The following is a 21,281-nucleotide window of genomic DNA, read 5'->3' as shown; positions in this document are numbered from 1 at the left end:
TCAATGTTAACACGGTGTTGTACGAAACTTATCAGGTCAACAACACGTATATTATCATCCTATTTACATGCTATTTACACAGAAATTGCAGAGGTCATATTTTCAACAAATTTTCCCCTAGGTCAAAAGTTACCACAATGTTTTTGCGCAAGTTATCATTTTTGAAGTGCGTGTATTACCGTGCTATTTGCATAGAAGTTACCGGGAGTTTGTTTTCCAAATAACTTTGTTCCACTGGTGCCAAAAATGAGCCATGCTAGTGATCCAGTGGCCAGCACCTACCGAAAAGACCCAACCCTCATATTCATCTCCTTCCTTCCCTCATTCGCACCACCACCCACCGCCGACACTCGTCTTCCTTGGACCTCGCCACGCACCGTCATTGTTTCCACCCTCCCCCTCCCCTCATCACAAGACGAAAGAGAAGACGAGAGGGAGATCCAGTGACCAGGTCAGCCGCCGCCGACCATGGCGCCTCTCTTCCCCACACCAGATCCAACACGCTCCCTCTCAACCACATCCATCCGTCGTGAACGGCTGGGCCTCATGGATGTCGGCTCCATCCTCTCAAGCATGGGAGAGGAAGCCCTATGTTTCTGCTCAGTCGTGAGCACTCTTCCCCTAGTGACTTCTGCTGCTACCCATCAGCAAGAGAGAAGAGAAGAGGGGAGAACAAAAAATGGGAGGGAGATCGATCAGGTTGGGTGCCACGACAACAACCGGTGACCTCCCCTCCCCTCCAGCTTCCTACACGCCTTTGTCCATGACGGAGGTCAAGAGCTTCAACGTGCCTCTGCTCGACGCGATGGACAAATGCCATGAGGTCGACAAAGGCGGCTTCAATTTCATCTGTCACCACACGGATATCTCGCCCCATCTTCGAGGGAGGGGCACTTGGAGGTGGGTGGTGGACGTGGTGACGATGGGCGCGATGGCCGCCGAGGCGGTGGCCTTGCGTGCGTGGAAGTGAGGAAGAAGCCGCGCGATGGGGTAAGAAGTCGAGGATTTAAATCGGACGACGACGAAACCCTTCGTCGTTTTGCAAAAAAAAAAGTGTGCCAGTTACAATTTATGTTATCGTAATTAATAAAAATCATAAAGCATGGACGGTGTGTTTTGTGTGTGCCCATGATGAATTCGGGTAAGTAATATCTTGCTTTTGGTCCATACGAATCTCAAGGAGAGGGCGAAGGGTGGAGATAGTCTTGGCCGGAGTACTTATCCCTTTTGAGTTCTGTATACGTACTCGTACTACTCCGGGGGAGCATTTCATCAGCAAATAAAGAGAGAAAAAAACCTCGAAAAGGCCATCAGTTAGATTAGGGTTTCTGGTCGGCTAGTTCATACGGCGAGGAGCACGGGAAGGGAGGCGGAACTCGGGAGAGGAGATGGGTGCGCCGAAGCAGAAGTGGACGTCGGAGGAGGAGGAGGCGCTGCGGCGCGGCGTGCTCAAGCACGGCGCTGGCAAGTGGCGCACCATCCAGAAGGATCCCGAGTTCAGCCCCGTCCTCTCCTCTCGCTCCAACATCGACCTCAAGGTACCATCCATCCCCTGAAGCACCGCGCCGCTTCCCATCTACTACCTCGCACAAGCGTGCCTGCGGCCCGCTCGTCGCCTCGGCAGATTCGGTATGGCCAAACGCTTGTTCGGCCAAGCGAGCCTCCCGTGGCGCTGCTCGTGATGTCGCCGCCTGACTTGTGTGCGATGCTCTGTTAGCCCTTTGGTCATCGTAGGATGCCTAGTGATTCCCGGACCGGGGATATGGGGGTAGATTTAGGGTCAGGCAGACGAGAATCTGATCCCGATACCTCAAGCTTTAGGGGACTTGGTGTAGCTTAGTTTCCGTCATGTGATTTTGCCCAATGGTATGTGGTGCTGCGTTGGGAGGGAGGGTGAATGTTTTATAATCTGGGGTGTACAGTAAAAGGTAGTCTTTTTTCTCATATCTGTGAACTATTGGTGGTCGAAGTAGTTGAATTTTATGTTGTCACTGGTCATGGGATGGTGCTGTGTCTACAGAAAGAATTGACTTTATGAAGCATATATCTCGCTGATGTAATTTTGTCATTTATGCTGCTCAGAGTGCAGAAGGGAAGTAAGGTGATGCCATTGGGTGTGCTCGTGTCATGGGGTTTTGGGGGTGTAGGAGGTTGGAATTAGTGAAAAAAAAAGAGGCATTTTCTTCTTTGTGAAAGGTGCTGGTAAAATAGTTGGATTTGGTTCGTGATGCTAGCTTGCTGCTCGTGGGACAATTGCTTATTTGCTTTGCAAAAGAACTAAAGAAGTGATTTTTTATGGATCCCTTGCTTGATGGGAAATGCAATTAGCTAAGCACATAGGAGTTCTAGCGTAAGAGCTGTGCAGTTATGTGATGCCTGCAGAGACGAATCAGATTGAGTAAGTTTTGATGGACAGGATTCAGCCTCGAGTAAGGCGCCACACGGGGAAGGGAATAACTGAATAGGGCCCTCAAGAAGTTGCTTTTAGCATCACATTTAACCAGCAAATTACTTCACTAATAGGACAACTTCTTGCAGTTGAATTATTTCCATGGTTTTAGTTGGGAGTTTGTTCTTTCTCTGTTAGGCACCCTTCAGACTATGTTGTAGAGTTGTACTCATTTAGTTACAAAACAAATCTTACTCTAGGTCTTTAGCAAGTTGAACACAGATAAGAAATCAGAAACTGTTACCACTTACAATTTTCTTCTTAACAATTCCTCCAATGTAATCGGTAATCCAGTCCCAACCAGTTTAATTAAAACCAGACCCCCCTCCTCCCCCCTACCAGGTCTTCGATAAACGCAACCCAGCCTGGTAACCTGCCATATTTATGGGTTTTCCAAACGCTGGTCCAAGCACCAGGAATAGCCTGATGAAATGTTAGTACAAGGGCAAGTTTGAAGACGGGCATAAATATTTTTGTTGAAAATCTAAAACATTATCTATTTTGTAACAGTGGTGAAATATGTTTTTCTTTATGTTTGAATGATGAATACACTCTTAGCAGTGGAAATATTATTCTAAATTGTGCCCGTCCTTATGGTCTATATCTGTAGTTTTACTGGTGTGATCTTGTTTCCTTCACTGGAACCACAAGTTCCTGGCATGACAATATACTAGTAGGCAAGCTAAATCTTGAATTAAAGTACTGAATAAATTGTATACCATATTCATGGAAGCCATTTGAGTCCTAGATATAGACACAGTCTACTGCTCAGATTGAGAAATTGTGTTCTATAATTTGATTTATAGAAATTTATGCAGTGGGCAAAGTACATGACCTTACTCCTAGATATGACTCCTTTCTCCAGATACATTGTATGAACAAGCCAATAGATAGACTTAGAAAATGTGAGGAATTATATATTGCTGTTGCGGTGGTCCAATTGTTTCTTCAAGTAGTACTCATGAGGTGCATGCTGCAAATTGTTACACACCTGGCAACTTTGTTTTTTCTGAAGCGGCATTTATGTCTTTTTCCTTTCATAAGGGCAGAATGGGGAGAAAAGTACATCAGCTTCCTTTATGAAATTGGTTGATAACGTCATGGCATGAAATGTGGTGTGTACCTTTTGGTGGTATAACTGAGAGGAAACTTATTTATTGCAATCTTCTCCCATGCATACAATCCAAGGCAGTAATACTTTTAAAATTTAGATTGTTTGTTATGATAGTTCTGCCATTTGAGGAGCATGAGGATAATATGTAAGTTCAGTTGTACCTTCAGATTTTACCATGTTTAATGACACTATGCTCTAGCTTACCTGATTGAAATTGATCTGCGACTTTCAGGACAAATGGAGGAATTTGAGTTTTAGTGCAAGTGGACTGGGTTCAAGGGATAAACAAAGGGTTCCAAGGCCGAAAGCACCTTCGTCCTCCCCATCACCTAGCCCGCAGCTTCTGCTTCTCTCAGCCCCGAATAATGTTGCCGAGGCTTCTCCACCAGAAGATTGTGAAAAAAGCCCACAGGATGACAAGACTCCGAGTCCAAAGTTGTCTTACTTAAGCCATATGCCTTTAAACTTTCGTTACAAAACATATACTTTTAAGCGTCTGCTTATTCTGGAAGACAAGCATATAGTACTATTAATTCAATACTTCTATTCAAGAGTTAGTGCATGATCACGTGATACATCTAGGACGTTTCTACTCATCCCATGTTAGATAAATCTACTCTTATATTTCTTTCTATTAGAGGAATATGATTCTGTCTAATGATGATCACAAGATGAATTTTCAAAGAAAGCAGTAGGAATGACCAACATAAGGATATGCCAGCTAAAAGTATGATATTGGTATAAAATGAATACAAACAAGTAGACATGGTAAGAGTGTAGTTAAATAACAAAGATGTTGACAGACTCAGGTCAACAAGATAAAAGTCTTGTGAGCATTAGTAAGCATTCTTATTTTTTATCGCATTGAGAATTATAACTGCATCATTTCTCCCTGACACAAGTATTTTAGTTTGCGATCTGATTACGTCTACCTATTTGCATATTAGGTACAGTTCCATGATCCTGGAAGCTCTCGGCGAACTGAAAGAGCCAAATGGTTCAGAAGTTGCTACAATTTGCAATTTCATAGAGGTTGAGCATCTTTTTGATTTCATTCTGTTGTAGTAATTTTTTTTGTCTCATTTTTTTGAGTTCATTCAAGTTTTGCTCAGGTATACAACTAACATCGTACAAGTGAGAATTATAAGCGATTTTCCATCGCTTGATTTGCTTGCAGGAGAAAAGTAATTTGGCTTTAAAGTATTCTGAAAATATTGTTGCTAATGAGAGCTAGTGAACTATGTTAGGTGAACAGATTAATCTAGCCAGTTTTCACATAGATATTGCTATATAACCTGATATTTGACATGGTGAAAAAGATGTGAGCCCATGTTTCAGGACCTGTTTTATTTATGAATTTTGCATGATATTTTATTTATTGTTAAGAGTCCTTTACATCAAGGATGCTCCTAAGATTGCCTTGACTGCTACAGGAATATTTTGTTTTTGTGGTTTGCTTGTGTCCTGGTTTGTACTTTGCAGTACTTATGTTTCATAATTATGTTGCATTGCTAGGATAATGGTAGGTTGCTGATTTTATCTTTGTGCCATACATGCAGCAAAGGCATGAGGTGCAACCAAATTTTAGAAGGTTGCTTTGTGCCAAATTACGAAGGCTTATAGGCGTGAACAAAGTTGAGAAGGTGACAATATTTTCATTATTATGAAAACGAGACTACCAGAATTATGAAAGCTTATGGGTACTGAAGTAGTTCTTCTGTTAGCTTGTTGGGGGTCTGAAGAAATGGGAGGGAACTTGCCTTGACTAGCCACTGTCAGGGCTATCTTCCCTGCCTTGGTAGAGAGGCTCCTAGGCTTAGTTGAACTTCTAATTCTTCATTGCTTAATTGCAAACTGGGTTCATGGTGTCTCTTTTATAGGGAAGACTGACTTGCCCCCCTGAGAATATAACTCATCTTCCTAACTCATTTCTTTCTCTTCCTAACTAACTACCTGGTCGACTACTGCTGGCGCGACTGTTATGTGTCTCATGCTTGTTTGAACCCATTCCATTAGGCCACGACATCTCCAATTTTCCTTTTCATTTTTTTTTTTGCGTATCTTGCTTACTATTCTCCCTTCAAACTACGACAGGACTCTTACCAAATCCACACGAATCTTAATTCTCCGCATGGATTATGCTGGGATCCCACATTCCTTACCAAACCCAGACCAGAATATTCATATATGCTGGGTAGAGTATTGGTGGGAATACAAGGGGTATAGGAAGTCTCGTTGTGCCAACTTTGCCGCAGATGTTGTGATTTGCACCTCTTCCAATTTAAGCATTGACGATATGTGGAATTCAGATTCTTTAGTTTGGCTGTCAAAATTGGCACGCTGCATCTCAAGTTACAAGTTATCTTATGTGGAGCTCGACATGAGATTCAAGTTTGTATTGAGAATGATATATCTTTGTAGGAATACTTTGGTGGCTGGATCCAAACTATACGTTTAGTTTACCAGACATGCAATATCCTGGAATCCCCTCTAATTTTTGAGCTTGTTTGTGCGTTTTGAATTGAAGATGTGAAAAGACCTTTAGATTAGATGTAACTAACGATAATCTTTTCTGTCTTAATGTGAACAGATTGATAAGTCCTATAAGCTGACGGATTCATATGCAAAAAGGGCTCTGGCTCCAATGAAAGATCCATCTCTAAAGAAGAAGGATTCAGCCAAGTCATCCAAGGCAGCAAAGGGTCTAGGCCAGTCGAGTCCTGCACTGGACGCAGCTGAAGCTGCAGCGATGAAAGTAGCGGACGCGGAGGCCAAATCGCACCTCGCAAACGAGCACATGATGGAGGTTGAAAGGATCGGCAAGATGGCCGAGGAGACCGAGTCTCTCCTCGAGCTCGCCTCAGAGCTCTACGAGCGATGTATGCCGTACTCATCCTCCAGCAATTTTTAACCTTTCACCTTGCCATAGTATCTTTCCCATCATCATATGACCCCCGGTGACGTTTCAGGTTCAAGAGGAGAGGCGCTCACAATACTGCAAGTGGCGCACAGGGAGTTTTGATGGTGTTGTCGACCCCGTCAGCTGCGCGCCGACATCTGCTCTCTTGTACATGGATGGATGGAAGCGTTGGCCCAGCCTGTTGTCTTCTTGTCCGCGTGTTGTCTCTGTTGTATCATAACTCGAATCAATTCGTTGGTTGTACCTGAGAGGGCATGCCTTTCATTGCCTAGGAATGATTTTGAGTTGGTGCATTTTGGATACTGTCCTGTGTTGAAGTCAGGGAATAATGTGTATCTCGTCCTGCCGCCTTTTCCTGTATGTACTCTAATGCAAGTTTGGTCATATGCTCCCTCCTTGGCAAAATCAAAATCTTCTCCCTGGTCCTAGATTGGTCTCACGACGCGGTTACACAATGTCCGCCTCGGGAGTATTACTGGCAGTCATGTTTCTGTCCCGAGGACAAGCAACTTGTCTCCCATTCCCATGTGAACAGTAGATTCAAAAAATAGAAATTAAATTTTAAAATTCTGAATTTTTTGTGGTAAAATTTAAGGAACGTTTGTAATGTATGCAAAATTCATCACGAAATCACATTGGCAGAAGGCTTGGTAAGAAAAAACAAAATCAATGCTCTGGAAATGTTACTTTCAAATGCATTTTGGAGCTTTGTTTTTTCTTTTTGCCACAACTTTCACAAATGTGATTTCGTGATGAAATTTTGTATGCACAACAAACATTTTTCAAAGTATGCCACAAAAAGATTCAAAACTTTTTGTATCTCTTTTCTAGTTTTTTGATTTTACAGCTCACACCAGAAGCATTTGAGCCAGGATGCAGGATGGTATTTTTGCTTGTTTGCTTCGTCTTTTGTTATTATTGTTATTAGTGCCTCCATTTTGTAATTCTTGTCGTCGTTTTAGTTTAAATTGAAATGAAGGAAATATCATTTTGTGGAAGTGAGGGCTGCTTTTGGTGGATGCTTAACGTACAGCCTGTGATCTGAAATCATGTGACGCTGCCTTCTTTGTATTACATGGCCCGATGGTTGGCCTTTGTCGAAAGAAGGCACCTAAAAGCAGATTCGCCCATGGTTTTGTCCTCTGCGATGCACTTTGCTCCGTCGGTCCAACTTATGAACACTCATCTTTTCAAGTTTTTTTTTTCCTACAAAAAACAGAAAAAAAAACTGTCCAAGTTTTTGTGAGCGGACGACAAGTTTAAACATTTGTGTCATCGAGAGCGTTTCTCCCTCCCTCTCTCTCGACGGTTATAAAATCAGATTTTGTATCTTATGGATAGGTGGTTAGAGCATCTACAAGCGGACCTAACTAAATCCGCCACGTAGACCTCCGTGGAAATGCCCAGGCGCGCCCGCAGACAATGACCAGTCAATACTTAAATATTTGATATCACAATCGGATACCTCATTATAAATGATCAACATACAACCAAATGCAACGTAAAATCTAGTCTAAATCTTCGCCGCGGCCGTACTTGTTGTTCCCTCCGTGTCCTCGTTCGGCGGTCGTGAAACACGCGAAGTGAAGATCCGGTTGCCGGTGAGGTAGGGTAGGACATGAGACACGGACTGGCCCACATGGGGCACGAGGCGCCGCCATCTTACATGCCCTGCTCTTCCTCGTCGGAACCCATGACCTGAACGTCACCGGTCGAGGTGAGGTCTATGATAGACGTGGACGGGCGGGCCTCATCCAAGGTGGTTGTGCGACTCCGGCTCCGCGCCCTCTGTCGTGAGGGCTGGCATGGCCTCCCTCGTCCTCTGCCTCGCACTGCGGCACGCCTCACATCCACAACCCAACACCTCGACTCCATAGCGGTCGGGTCGTGAGGGAAGCCACCATTGACCTCCGACTCGGAGCCCGACGCCGTGGGAACACCGTACCATTGGAGGGGTTGCGGCACCAGGCAGCAGTCACTGCCTTTGGCGAAGCCGTGTTCACGTGCCTCGAGCCTCCAGCGCCGGCATATCCAAGCACCATTTGAGCGGTCGGGCGCACTCCTCACGGGAGCGGCGGAGAGCCATGCGGACGACCGTCTCCTCCACGCAAGGGACAAGGCCATAGTTGACGGATCGGGGATCTCGGAGTCAGATCCACTGCCCGACATGTCCAAGACGACCGGAGTTCACCGGAGAGGAGCTTGGGGATGAAGGGGATTGGAGAGGAATGAAGTGACTGGGGTTTGATCCGGAGTGCGGATATGGATGAATATATGTGGGGTCGAAGTGGGTGATGGTGGGCCTGATCCGACTTGACGGACGCATCTAAGCGTCATTATATCTGCCCTAATTATAAACTACATATGAGAGGTGCTGGTCAGCTCAGGCGTTTGAGCCAGGTTTGCCATATCCGACTATGTGACATATTTTTGTCCAGGCCGAGTCCGGGCGTTTAGGACCTTTACGAAGGCTCGGTTCGGTTATAGATTCTCTTAATTCAAAGTGTTGTATAGAGACTCTTATTTGTGGTTTTCTTCCGGTTGTAATATCGCGTGACGTGGAGAGAAACCTTAAAGAAAAGGAGAGGAGAATATAAATAAACGTATCCTTGGTACGCTTAATAGGGAATAGGTAGCCCAATAACAGATCCGATCCGCCTCCGCCTCGCGTTCCACTACCCGGCCTGTCGCCTAGTCTTCTCCCCCAAATCTCTCTCTCAAACCCTACAGCCGATCCAGCCCTCCCCACCGCGCCGATCGCCATGGCCGCCCCCAACAACGACCCCGCCGCCGCCAGCGCCAGCGCCTCCACCAGCGACGCCGCCCTCGCCGCGCCGGAGGACACCTCGATCGAGGCGCTGGCGCGGCGCGTGCAGGAGCACATGACCCTCGCCAACAACCCCACCGCCCGCCGCCACAAGTTCTGGGAGACGCAGCCCGTGGGCCAGTTCGGCGACGTCGCCGACGTCTCCCTCCCCGACGGCGCCATCGAGCCGCCCTCCCCGCTCTCCGAGGTCCGCGCCGACCCCTACCCGCTCCCCGCCGCCTTCGAGTGGTTCACCTGCGACCTCGACGACGACGCCCTCCTCGCCGACCTCTACGCCCTCCTCGCCCACAACTACGTCGAGGACGACGAGAACATGTTCCGCTTCAACTACTCCCCGGCCTTCCTCCGCTGGGCGCTCCGCCCCCCCTCCTTCTTCCGCGCCTGGCACATTGGCGTCCGGGCCAAGGAGTCCAAGAAGCTCGTCGCTTTCATATCCGGCGTCCCCGCGCGCATCCGTGCGCGCGACGACGTTGTCCGCATGGCCGAGATCAACTTCCTCTGCGTCCACAAGAAGCTCCGATCCAAGCGCCTCGCGCCAGTGCTCATCCGGGAGGTCACCCGTCGCGTCCACCTGGAGAACATCTGGCAGGCTGCCTACACTGCGGGCGTCGTCCTCCCGACCCCCATCACCACCTGCCGCTACTGGCATCGATCCCTCAACCCAAAGAAGCTCATCGACGTTGGCTTCTCCCGTCTTGGTCCCCGCATGACCATGAGCCGCACGGTCCGGCTCTACAAGCTGCCTGATGCGCCGCTTACCCCCGGGTTCCGCCAGATGGAGTTGCGGGATGTTGCAGCAGTCACACGCTTGCTCAGGGCATACCTTGCAAGGTACGTGGTGGCTCCAGATTTTGATGAGCTTGATGTTGAGCACTGGTTGCTGCCCCAGGAGGATGTGGTGGACAGCTACCTTGTGGAGAGCCCTGAGACGCACGAGGTCACGGATTTCTGCAGCTTTTACACTCTGCCCTCCTCCGTGCTGAACAATGCCAACTACTCAACACTCAAGGCCGCATACTCATATTACAATGTTGCTGTCAAGACCCCGTTGCAGCAGCTGATGAATGATGCACTGATTGTGGCCAAGCAGAAGAACTATGATGTGTTCAACGCGCTCGATGTCATGGAGAACGAGGGGTTCCTCAAGGAGCTCAAGTTTGGCCCTGGAGATGGGCAGCTGCACTATTATCTCTACAATTATCGCATTCGCAATGGAATTAAGCCATCTGAGCTTGGGCTTGTGCTTCTATAGGGTGGTCGAGGCTCAGGATGGTGTTTGGGTTATACTCTTTTCAGCAGGTACTCCTTGTGTGGCTGGTTTAGTATGCGTCTTTCCTGGTTGCTACAGGTGATGGTTTGATTTCGGTCATGCTGTATGTTGCCCAGTGTGCAATCCGTCATAGCTCTTTTGTTTATTGTGGTAGCAAATCTTCCATGCCTTTTCATGGGAATCCACATTGATTTGCAAATGAGGAGACTGGAATTAGAAATTCCTTTTCAATTTAAGACTGTATTTTTCAATTAGTTACATTCAGTGTGTATGGTTCAAAGCATTTTTATGATGGCACTCAGTTTACCAAGGAATTTTGATAGACTTGTGTTATGCTAAATCATTCGAGTACCCTTGTGTTTTGAGCTTATACTATGTGGCTTTGTCAATTCATGACATTCACCATTGTTTCATCTAGAATACCCCAAAATTTGTATTACTTGTTTTTACGGATAGTAGCCTAATGCTGCTATCATATGAGGTCGGTTCATGATGTTTGATGACTTGGATGTTCTTATTAGGCCCTTTTTTTTGTATCAGTAATGTTTGGTGCATCATTGCATCAATAAGCCTCTTTGTCAATCTTGTGGCATCCTCTCCCTCCTTTTCTTTTTCTGCCCTGTCTTCAAATCACTGCATTTGTGCACTTATTGTTAACTTCCTCGCTCTCTCTGTTTGAAACACAGTCATCTTTGGTCATTCTGACATTACATAGTGCAAGGCACCTTGTTAGATGTCAGCCGATGTTTTACATCATTTAGTTGCCCAATTAGATTGTGTGCCTAAACTCATCGCATTCCTGGCCTGGAATGATAAGCGAAAACAGCCCAACAAAAAGGTTGATTATAGGTTTCAAATCCAAGTTACCATTCTGTCAAATGGTATTCATGGTGGTTGCAAAAGTACCAACAGAGTTCCCTTGCAAACCCTGGAGTTCTTCCAATCTGTGGCCAGACACTAATTGGCTTGGACTTCATGGAACTTCCTCTGATGAGTGAAGTGCCAGTCCTGTCGTGGACCGGCTCCGAAATCTTGAGTTCCTCCATGCTTCTTCTTTTATTATTAGTCAATATAGTCTCAAAAGTCCAGTTCCTGTTTCTTGGATCAACGGAACTCATCCAAAAAGCTGGATGAATGATCAGACGGATTTGGTTTCCAAATCTTCTTTCAGCCGGCAAGCTCTTGGTTCTTCAAATATTTGCCTCCACAGGGTTGTTGGCATGCATTCCCTTTCTCATCTTTTGGCATCGGTTGTCGCTTTGTGCTGGTATAAATGTTACGTACCTCTTATCGCTCCGTTGCACCGGCATGAGGTCCACTTCCCACTTTAGCTGCCGTGCTCTATCTGTGGTAGCTCCCCACGTCTGTAGCGTCGATGCCTCGCCCACGGCCACAGGCAGAGCGATGGCTTTGTTGGCGGCAGCTCCAGCTGAAGAGATGCTCTTAGAGCAACTCCAATGAGACGACCCCATTTCATCTGCCGCGTCCGTTTGGGTCGGCGTGGACAAAAGTGGCGGCCCAACGCGTCGACCCAAACTCAAATCGTGTCCGCCCGGCGTCCGCGTCGACCCATTTCCGGCCCAAAATTGCGCCTGGAATGCGTTGGCGCGGACGCGAAGCGGACGCGCCGCGCGTCTCCTCGCCGTCCGCCGCGTCCCCACCTGCAGGCCGTCCAACTACGACGGTCAACATAATTTATGACAACCGCCCATCTTGGGCCCATGCGTCAGCGACGGCGGTCGTTCTTTTTTAAGCCGGGCATGCGGCGGGGCCGTCCTCATCCACTACCACTCGCCCCCGTCCCCATCTGGCCTCCCCCGCCCCTACGCCGGCGACAACCCTAGCCACCGCCAGCATGGGTTTCTTCTTCGGCATCGGCAGCAGCCGCAAGGGCAAAGCCCCCGCCCGCCATTCCCCCTCCCTCCCCGCCCTCCCTGTGCCGGCGCGCGCTCTCCGGCAGAGGCAGCGCATCAACGTGCCGTTGCACCAGGCCGAGTGGCACTGGCACCACCGCGTGCCTCTGCCGTACCCGGACGTGACGCTGCCGCGTGACTGGCATTTGGATCCGGAGAGGATCCCAGTGCCGGCGGTGCCGCGGACGGCAAGGGCCCATGCGGAGGAGGTGCGGCGCCGGCGGGCGTTGCTGACGTCGGAGCAGCGCGGAGGAGGCGAGGCGACGCGGCGTCCGCGGCGTCGACCATAGCCTGCCGCTGCCCGCGCTCGTCGTCCGCGACGAGGACCAGGCGGCCATCAAGGAGAGCGAGGAGGAGGAGCGGTGGAGGGAGGCGGACGAGGCGGCTTTCGAGGCTGCCATGGCGGAGGCCATGGCCCTCTCCGCGGCGGGCGACTGCGTCGTGCCGCCGGTGGCCCCGCCGTCCCCGCCCAAAGCCGAGCCGGAGGAGCCGGCCTACCTCAAGCGCTACTCCTGGACCGGAGTAGTGCGCGAGTGGGTCAGCGCTCCGCCGATCTGGCTCGGGGCGACGGAGAAGCAGGAGGCGGCCTACCTCGACCACTGGCGCCGCGTTCGGCTGGCCGAGGACCGCCGGGAGGGCGAGCGCCTGCAAATGCTCGAGCGCGAGGCCGAAGAGGAGGCGCGCCAGGCCCAGGTAGCGGCGGCGCAGGCAGCGGCGGCAAAGCCCGACATCACCGCCGTCTGGAACACGGCGTTCCCCTGGGCCGGCCCTGCGCCGACGTTGATCGACCTCACCGGTCCCGACGCAGACGCTGCCGCCGATGAGGACGCCTAGGGCAGCGCGTCGTCTAGTTTTTAGTGTTTTAATTAATGTAATGTGGACTTTCGCCGGCCTTCGTGGCCGGCTTTTATGTTTAATTAAATGCATGTATTTATTTTCAAAAGGCTTGCAATACTTTTTTTTGGCGCGCCGACGAAATGGGTCGGGCCAGCGTTGGGCGCTCGCGCCGGCCCAGACACAGTGCGGGACGTTTATGTCCGCCGGGCTGACCCAAACGGACAAAAAGCGGACAAAAGCGCCGTCTATTTGGGTCGACCCGTTGGAGTTGCTCTTATGCTCGGTTGCCTATGAAGCAAGAGAGAATTTCTTATTTGGCCTTTCCTTTTGAATTTGCTTTCTGTTTCGGTCCTAAGAAGTCTTTTTCAAACTTCATTTTGTTCCCTACGTGACACTTCCGTCAGAAGCTGGAAAGACCATTTTGCCTCTAGTATGTGACCATAATCCTCTATAACACTAAGCTACCTAGTTTTAAAGAGCCCACATTCAACATTCAATTGAGGTTTTTAATTAGAATTGGATCACCCGATTTTGACCGGGTCAACAATTTAACAAAGTTATCTTGTTTAATTCTTTTATACTATACACTATGCTCTCTAATTTTTAAGGCCTCATAATTAATTGAGGTATTCAATTTAGAATTGTGTCATCCAAATTTGACCGGTCAACAATTTCTCAAGCTCTCATTCAATTCTTTTAATTCACTATCTTTCTTAATTTTAAAGTTCTTGCAATCAATTGAGGTATTCAATTTTTGATTTGGTTGTACCACCACCTAGAAGAAGGAAGTGCCATCATGGAGTAAATTACACAAAAGTACCACAATTGAGACATTGGAAGCAGATTGATACCAAGATTGGTAATTTTTACGTGTCAGTACCAATTTTGAGGCGAGACGTTGCAAAAGAGGCTAAAAATGCTTTTTATACGTATTGACACGGAAACTGACCAGTTAGGCTCGCCCGTCAGGTGCCACGCTGGCCAGTTGGCGCGTGCCCGCGCGCTGACTCGGACAAGGCTGGGTCGCACCGTTTAGTCGTAGCCCGAGCCTCCGTCTCCGTCCCTGTCGTGCCCGTCGCCACCGCCGACCGGCCGCGCCGCCGCGAGCTCGAGGTCCGTTCCTCGACGACTGTGGCACCGCTCCGACCCCACACGCGCACCTTCCCGACCCCCGACCCGCCCCACCGCGCCCGCCTCGCGCTCCTCCTTCTGCTTCAGCCGCGGCGCCAACTCCTCCTCCGCCTCCTCCGCCTTCGCCGCCGCGGCTACCCTCCTGCCCCACCTCCTCTCCTCTTCTGCCGCCGCCTCCTCCTCATCCCCTCCCCCCTCCCCGTCAGCCCCCGCGTCCTGCCCCGCCACCGGCTCGGCGTCCCGTGCTGGCGCCCCGGTGGCCGTGGAGCTGCCGTGCGGGATGGCCGTCGGCTCGCGCGTCACGGTGGTGGCCCGACCAATGAGGAGGGACGGGGCGGCGTCGTCGCAGTTCATGGTGGAGCTGCTCGGCACCAAGGCCGTCCAGGGGGAGGAGCCGCCCAGGATCAGAGGCGACTTCAGCGGCCGCCCCGTCATTGAGCTCAACACCTGCTACCGCATGCAGTGGGCGCTGCCGTAGCGCTGCGTGGCACGAGCATGTCGCGGAGCTTCAACCGGCATCTGCGACATGCATACTTCTTAGAACAATTAGACTTGCAGGTGGAATTGACAATGCACAGGAGCAGCTCTGAACACACAAAATGATTTACTCGAAACATCTATTATGTATATATAAGAACAACCGGTATACAAGTGAGATCAGCAGAGCTGTTAGTTCCTAGGTCAAAAACAATTGACACATGTACATGATGACAGCATCTAGCTAGTGTCCGAGTCAGCAACTGAAAAATTAACCAGCCACTGACCAAAAGAATGAGGGAATTATGCAAGCTAACTATCTAGAGGGCCTCCAAATCAAGATCAAACTCGAACTCATCCTTGCTGTTTGATTCTCCAGAGAGCCGGGTGCTGCTTTTCAACTACCAAGCAGTCTCATTGTCATCTGGCGTTGCAGCATTGAGCTCTCCCGGACTGCAGCTTCCTCCAGAGGCAGATCATGTGCTGCGGCGACTAGTAGTGCGCGGTGTAGTAGCCGTCGAAGCAGCCGGCCTGGAAGAACTTGACGTCGTGGGAATACTCCACCGGCTGGCGAGTCTTGTCGAACTTCTGAACCCACATGCCCATGCTCACGTCTTCCATCTTGAACAACTGCAACAATCAGGGGAAAGCACATCCGTTTGTTAGCCTTTAGACACACTGACACAAATGCTTGGATATTTACTTACTGACTGACAAGGATGGTGGTAATGACTTACTCTCAGTTTCTGGTTGTCAAACTCAGATACGATGTACTCAGCGATGTCTGATGAAATCACATAGCTCGGTCCGTTTGCGTAAGGTGGGTATACTTCTTCTTCCCATTCCTGAAGAGCAGCGGGAAAATTACATCACACTCATGTATGCAGGGTGAAATATATCACTACCAGTACCAGAACTTTGCCAGAAAGATTATACTCTATTTTTTTCTAAAATAAATATGATACTCCCTCCATCCCGAAAAACATGGCGCGGGCGCAATTCATTAGTGATTTTACAAAAAAGCCCTCCTAGTTTTAAAATGATCTGAAACAACTCCCTCCGCCCCCGTCTTCTTCCTCCGTCGTCGCCAGGGGCCGGCGCCGCCCAGCTGCGCGATTCGCCGCATAGCAGGAAGTGCTCCGCCGCCGTCGCCACGTACCTGCTCCACCTCCGCCGCAGCCACCGTCGCCAAGTACCTGCTGCGCCGCCGCCGCCCAGACCTGCGCCGCCGCGATCCCCTCCCGCCGCGATTACCTGCGGGCGTCGTCGGAACCTCCCGGCACGTCCTCCTCGAGCTCGCATGCGTCCTCTTCGAGCTCCCGCGCATCCTCTTCGAGCTCACACGCATCCTCCTTGAGCCCCGCGCATGCGCCGTCGCATTTCCTCCCGGCCGCAATTCCTCACGGGCATTGCCGGAACCTGCCTCAACGATCAGGTGGACCAGGAGCTCGCACGCTTCCTCCTTGATCTCCCGCGCGTGCTCCTTAATCTCCTGCGCGAGCCCCTGCTGCTCCTTCTCCCCTGCCCGCGCGCCCGTGCGTCTGCTTCTACCCTGCCGCCGGTGGAGCTCCTCTGCCCATACTGTTGTTCGTTTGCTGCTGCTCGTCTGCCCATACTGCTGCTCATTTTCTGCTGCTCGTTTGCCCATACTGCTGCTGCTCCTCTGCACTGCTGCTTGTGCTGCCACCAGAGCTCCTATCATCAGGAGGAAGAAGGTACAGTATTGTACAGAGTTGCTTCTCTGCTCCTTGTGCTCTGAACAATGTTAACTGAAAAAAAAATCAGTAGATGCAGAGCAATTATGATCTGAACAAACACTGTCTCTAGAACTGTTACCACATTAGATTTTAATGTTGATAATTCTGTTGGGAAACGTAGTAATTTCAAAAAAAATCCTACGCACACGCAAGATCATGGTGATGCATAGCAAACGAGAGGGGAGAGTGTTGTCCACGTACCCTCGTAGGCCGACAGCGGAAGCGTTATCACAACGCGGTTGATGTAGTCGTACGTCTTCATGATCTGACCGATCAAGTACCGAACGTACGGCACCTCCAAGTTCTACACACGTTCAGCTCGATGACGTCCCTCGAACTCCGATCCAGCCGAGTGTTGAGGGAGAGTTTCGTCAGCACGACGGCGTGGTGACGATGATGATGTTCCACCGACGCAGGGCTTCGCCTAAGCTCCGCGACGGTATTATCGAGGTGTAATCTGGTGGAGGGGGGCACCGCACACGGCTAAAATATCGTATATCAAGTGTGTATAGAGGTGCCCCCTGCCCCCGTATATAAAGGAGCAAGGGGGAGGCCGGCTGCCTATGGGCGCGCCAAGGAGAGGGGGGGAGTCCTCCTCCTAGTAGGAGTAGGACTCCCCTTTCCTAGTCCTACTAGGAAAAGAAGGGGGGAAGGAAAGAGAGGGAGAGGGAGAGGGAAAGGGGGCTGCGCCCCCCTCTCCTAGTCCAACTAGGACTCCTCCTGGGAGGGGGCGCACCACCTCCTGGCTGCTGCCCTCTCTCTCCCCTCAAGGCCCACTAAGGCCCAATACTTCCCCGGGGGGTTCCGGTAACCCTCCGGCACTCCGGTTTAATCCGAAACTTCTCCGGAACACTTCCGGTGTCCGAATATAGTCGTCCAATATATCAATCCTTACGCCTCGACCATTTCGAGACTCCTCGTCATGTCCGTGATCACATCCGGGACTCCGAACAACCTTCGGTACATCAAAACATATAAACTCATAATAAAACTGTCATCGTAACTTTAAGCGTGCGGACCCTTTGGGTTCGAGAACTATGTAGACATGACCGAGACACCTCTCCGGTCAATAACCAATAGCGGGACCTGGATGCCCATATTGGCTCCCACATATTCTACGAAGATCTTTATCGGTCAGACCGCATAACAACATACGTTGTTCCCTTTGTCATCGGTATGTTACTTGCCCGAGATTCGATCGTCGGTATCTCGATACCTAGTTCAATCTCGTTACCGGCAAGTCTCTTTACTCGTTCCGTAATACATCATCCCGCAACTAACTCATTAGTCACAATGCTTGCTAGGCTTATAGTGATGTGCATTACCGAGTGGGCCCAGAGATACCTCTCCGACAATCGAAGTGACAAATCCTAATCTCGAAATACGCCAACCCAACAAGTACCTTTGGAGACACCTGTAGAGCACCTTTATAATCACCCAGTTACGTTGTGACGTTTGGTAGCACACAAAGTGTTCCTCCGATAAACGGGAGTTGCATAATCTCATAGTCATAGGAACATGTATAAGTCATGAAGAAAGCAATAGCAACATACTAAACGATCGGGTGCTAAGCTAACGTAATGGGTCATGTCAATCACGTCATTCTCCTAATGAGGTGATCCCGTTAATCAAATGACAACTCATGTCTATGGCTAGGAAACATAACCATCTTTGATTAACGAGCTAGTCAAGCAGAGGCATACTAGTGACACTCTGTTTGTCTATGTATTCACACATGTATTATGTTTCCGGTTAATACAATTCTAGCATGAATAATAAACATTTATCATGATATAAGGAAATATATAATACTTTATTATTGCCTCTAGGGCATATTTCCTTCAAATTCAGTCAGTCAGTGGAGTAGATGCATAATTCAGTGGATGCATGATCTGTTGATAATTCAGTCACTCCAGTTAGGATTCAGTGAAAATTTACTCCAATCAGGATTAATTTGGGTTATTTGGATTTATTTGAATTAATTAGAATTAATTTTGGTTATTTACATGGTCTATTTGCTTTCAGTGCTGTTCCTTTTACTTCTTGGGTTTCCCTAGCCATCAATCTTTCTGCTCTCTATAATATGGTGAACACCTCCCCTTTTCCTAGCATTTAAAAAGAAAATGATCACCTAGTCTAGTCTGTGATGTGACAAATGGAGGGGCATCAACCTGCACCTGTCCGATGATGCATTTTTTGGGGTTCACATATCATACAAGTTCAGAGATAAAAACAAGATCTCCTAACAATCTACTCTAGGATAAAAATATAACATATCAAATGGAGTAACTCTGTTTAGAGCTGGCTTTCTTCCTAACAAAGTTACTGCTCCTAAATATGGACACGCATTTTTTTATTTACACAAGATCTCACAGTGAAGGACAATATGTGAAAAAACAGTATTATTCCTTGGTCACAAACTTGTGGTAAAAGATTATAATATGGCAACAGATGCTTTCAGCAATCAGAGACTGCTGTCGAATACTCCATCAAATTTAGATTTGAGATTTTGATGTGATGTAACTAATCTTTGTGCCATAATCTTTGCCATTTTAGAAATGCACTAATCTTTGCCATGGAGTACTATAGATATAGATTCAGTAACTGACAGTGTTACTAGATACTGCCATGGAGTATTTCTAAAATGCATAAAGGTTATGTACAGTGAAGTGAAACTACAATTTCATCATGGATTGGTGATGGTACTGGAATTTGTTGGTAAATCCTTCTGATTTGTCAGGATCCACTACTCACCAAGGCTTTTACTTCTCTTCAGGAAGCCAGCTGATTTCCAGATAATCATTTAACAGGGGAGGAGGACACAGGATAGTGGCTGCCCAGTGCTCTGTCATCAACATATCTGGTGCCAGATCAGCTAATTTCCATGGCAATCTGTGATGGGAAAACCATTTTAGTAAGTTCAAGAGAATAAATAAGTTGCAGATTTCATGCACAAAGTGCTAGACAGTAGACATATGGAGTGAGTTTTTTTGCTCGTAAATCTGCTCTTGCTTAAGCAAGTTTTTGACTGAAACGCCTTCAGTAGACACCACAGATCATGGCCTCACCTTTGAAGTAACTCCTTGTACAAAATGCCTATCAGAATAAACAGGTTGACTTGCTTATCGACTGAACAAAATCCTCAAAACATTAAGGATGCACTAGTACACATCACATAATTACTCTGCGCGTAATATAGTGTTTTGTCAGAGATCGAATGCTTGCAAAACTGTTCAGTTAACTGTGCAAAATACTCCAACTCTAAACTAGCAGAACTAGTGCAAATATTCAGTAAATTCAGTAAACATGGAGTAGAGAAGGGAGGTTGACCCAGGCTGTAGGACTTGGGGATGATTTGCAGAAGTGCAGAAAACTTGTAGCCACCGCCGCTGCTGCCAAGTTAGCAGGCGCTACCCACTGGACAGCCCAGCCGCGGTGTCGCAGGCGCGGGTTTTCCACCAGAGAAACAACGAAGAAGACCCCGCCGCGACCGTATTGCTCGTGGAGCTGTCGCCGTCGTCTTCCACGCTCCCAAATCCACGACCTTTAGCTTGCCGTTGTCGTCGGGCTCGTCGGCGTTTAGCCTGCTGCATCTCCTGTCGTCGTCGGGCTCGCCGGCCTCTAGGTTGTTGGTGGTGGTCCGGATCCAGCGCCTCCGGGCTCTCCGACGGCGGTTCCGATGCAGCCGGAGCAGAGCACGGCAGTAGCTGGGAAATCAAAGATTTTTTTGAGGAAGGGGGGAGCTTGAGGAGGCAGGTGAGCGACAGCTGCGGCGGCGGAGCAGGAGGCAGATACGGCTGGAGAGCGGGGGAGCAGGGCAGCTGCAGCGGCGGGGAGAAGGGCAGCTGCGGTGGCAGGGAGCAACGAAGCTCCGGCGGCGGAGAGCAGCACAGCTGCTGGTTCTGTCAGAGGAGGAGGACAAGGAGTGCGGGTTTGGTCGGGAGAAACTAGAGGTCTTTTCTGCAAAAATGCCCTCACGACATGTTTTTCGGGACGGAGGGAGTACTTTAATACCACTAGTAGGCATGATAAACATAACACCCTGTGTTTAGAAGACGATCATTAGATTTGCAATCATAATCATAGTTCCAGCTGGAGTTAAACCCATGCTTGCTTTATGAAAGGCAGAGGCTAGCATGAACGCACTAAAACATGAGACTGGAAAGGGGAACTAACAGATATGACCCGTTAAACACGTACTAGTTTTTCTTACCCCATACTCAGCAATGGCAATAGTCTTTAAAACAATGAGGTCATAGCTATCCATGAAAGGGACCAGAACAATGTCACCAAAGAACTCTGCCTCCTTCTTCAGCTCCTCGCTGACCTCTTTTTCCCATTCTATAAAGAAGTCTTCTATTAGAGTTTGCAAAAGTTAGCAATATAACTTCAAAGTTGTAGCGACATCCACAGGTACTTACCAGAGCGACGAAGAACCGGCCAACACTGTTAGATGATTTCCTTGTAGCAATCCTCCATGACTTGCGGCCGGCCATCCACTCGGCGAAATTGTTGGCTGCAGAAAGGATGCCAATGAACAGCTCGACAGGTTCAGTCGACAGAGGTGAGGCCTTCCACTGTGCAGA

At 48.9% G+C, this 21,281-nt stretch overlaps 3 protein-coding genes across 9 annotated transcripts; 2 read left to right on the top strand and 1 right to left on the bottom strand.

The window, feature by feature from the left end:
• The first annotated feature begins 1,235 nt into the window (after window positions 1–1,235).
• LOC109744915 (single myb histone 4) lies at window positions 1,236–6,867 on the top strand. Of its 4 annotated transcripts, none has more exons than XM_020304048.3 (6): window positions 1,236–1,538; window positions 3,796–3,998; window positions 4,511–4,595; window positions 5,123–5,206; window positions 6,154–6,442; window positions 6,533–6,867. In XM_020304048.3, the coding sequence occupies exons 1-6, from the start codon at window positions 1,389–1,391 to the stop codon at window positions 6,583–6,585; spliced, it is 864 nt and encodes a 287-aa protein (XP_020159637.1). In that variant the 5' UTR covers window positions 1,236–1,388; the 3' UTR covers window positions 6,586–6,867. The 4 variants fall into 4 exon arrangements, with proteins under 4 accessions (XP_020159637.1, XP_020159636.1, XP_020159639.1 ...); XM_020304047.3 differs by having other exon boundaries at window positions 3,796–4,001; XM_020304050.3 differs by lacking the exon at window positions 5,123–5,206.
• Window positions 6,868–9,109: 2,242 nt separating this feature from the next.
• On the top strand, window positions 9,110–10,920 carry LOC109744913 (glycylpeptide N-tetradecanoyltransferase 1). Its single transcript, XM_020304046.4, has one exon. It carries the CDS (start codon window positions 9,246–9,248, stop codon window positions 10,560–10,562), a length of 1,317 nt encoding a protein of 438 aa, XP_020159635.1. The 5' UTR covers window positions 9,110–9,245; the 3' UTR covers window positions 10,563–10,920.
• Window positions 10,921–15,064: 4,144 nt separating this feature from the next.
• Window positions 15,065–20,670, bottom strand: LOC109744909 (uncharacterized). 4 transcript variants are annotated; one of them, XM_040404072.2, is made up of 5 exons: window positions 20,026–20,670; window positions 19,450–19,587; window positions 16,098–16,693; window positions 15,676–15,783; window positions 15,065–15,568 (listed from the first exon to the last, which is right to left on the bottom strand). In XM_040404072.2, exons 2-5 carry the CDS (start codon window positions 19,496–19,498, stop codon window positions 15,431–15,433), a joined length of 891 nt encoding a protein of 296 aa, XP_040260006.2. In that variant the 5' UTR covers window positions 19,499–19,587; window positions 20,026–20,670; the 3' UTR covers window positions 15,065–15,430. The 4 variants fall into 4 exon arrangements, with proteins under 4 accessions (XP_040260006.2, XP_073366704.1, XP_073366705.1 ...); XM_073510603.1 differs by having other exon boundaries at window positions 16,098–16,707; window positions 20,026–20,668; XM_073510604.1 differs by lacking the exon at window positions 20,026–20,670 and having other exon boundaries at window positions 16,098–16,707; window positions 16,897–19,587.
• Window positions 20,671–21,281: the final 611 nt, after the last annotated feature.

The sequence above is a fragment of the Aegilops tauschii genome, chromosome 3 (genome assembly GCF_002575655.3).
Source record: "Aegilops tauschii subsp. strangulata cultivar AL8/78 chromosome 3, Aet v6.0, whole genome shotgun sequence".
NCBI lineage: Eukaryota > Viridiplantae > Streptophyta > Magnoliopsida > Poales > Poaceae > Aegilops > Aegilops tauschii.
This window is presented reverse-complemented; position numbering and strand designations above follow the sequence as displayed.

What these genes read in the sequence shown, in the direction of transcription:
- LOC109744913 (XM_020304046.4), top strand. Translation starts at nt 9,246, where the DNA reads ATGGCCGCCCCCAACAACGACCCCGCCGCCGCCAGCGCCAGCGCCTCC.
- LOC109744909 (XM_073510602.1), bottom strand. Translation starts at nt 16,957, where the DNA reads ATGAAGACGTACGACTACATCAACCGCGTTGTGATAACGCTTCCGCTG. An exon ending in TCCGCTGTCGGCCTACGAGG is followed by an intron (nt 16,694 to 16,896) that starts GTACGTGGACAA and finishes AACATTGTTCAG; the next exon opens with AGCACAAGGAGCAGAGAAGC. An exon ending in CTGCGGCGGAGGTGGAGCAG is followed by an intron (nt 15,784 to 16,097) that starts GTACGTGGCGAC and finishes GCTGCTCTTCAG; the next exon opens with GAATGGGAAGAAGAAGTATA.
- LOC109744915 (XM_020304047.3), top strand. Translation starts at nt 1,389, where the DNA reads ATGGGTGCGCCGAAGCAGAAGTGGACGTCGGAGGAGGAGGAGGCGCTG. An exon ending in CAATTTGCAATTTCATAGAG is followed by an intron (nt 4,596 to 5,122) that starts GTTGAGCATCTT and finishes CCATACATGCAG; the next exon opens with CAAAGGCATGAGGTGCAACC. An exon ending in GCGTGAACAAAGTTGAGAAG is followed by an intron (nt 5,207 to 6,153) that starts GTGACAATATTT and finishes TAATGTGAACAG; the next exon opens with ATTGATAAGTCCTATAAGCT.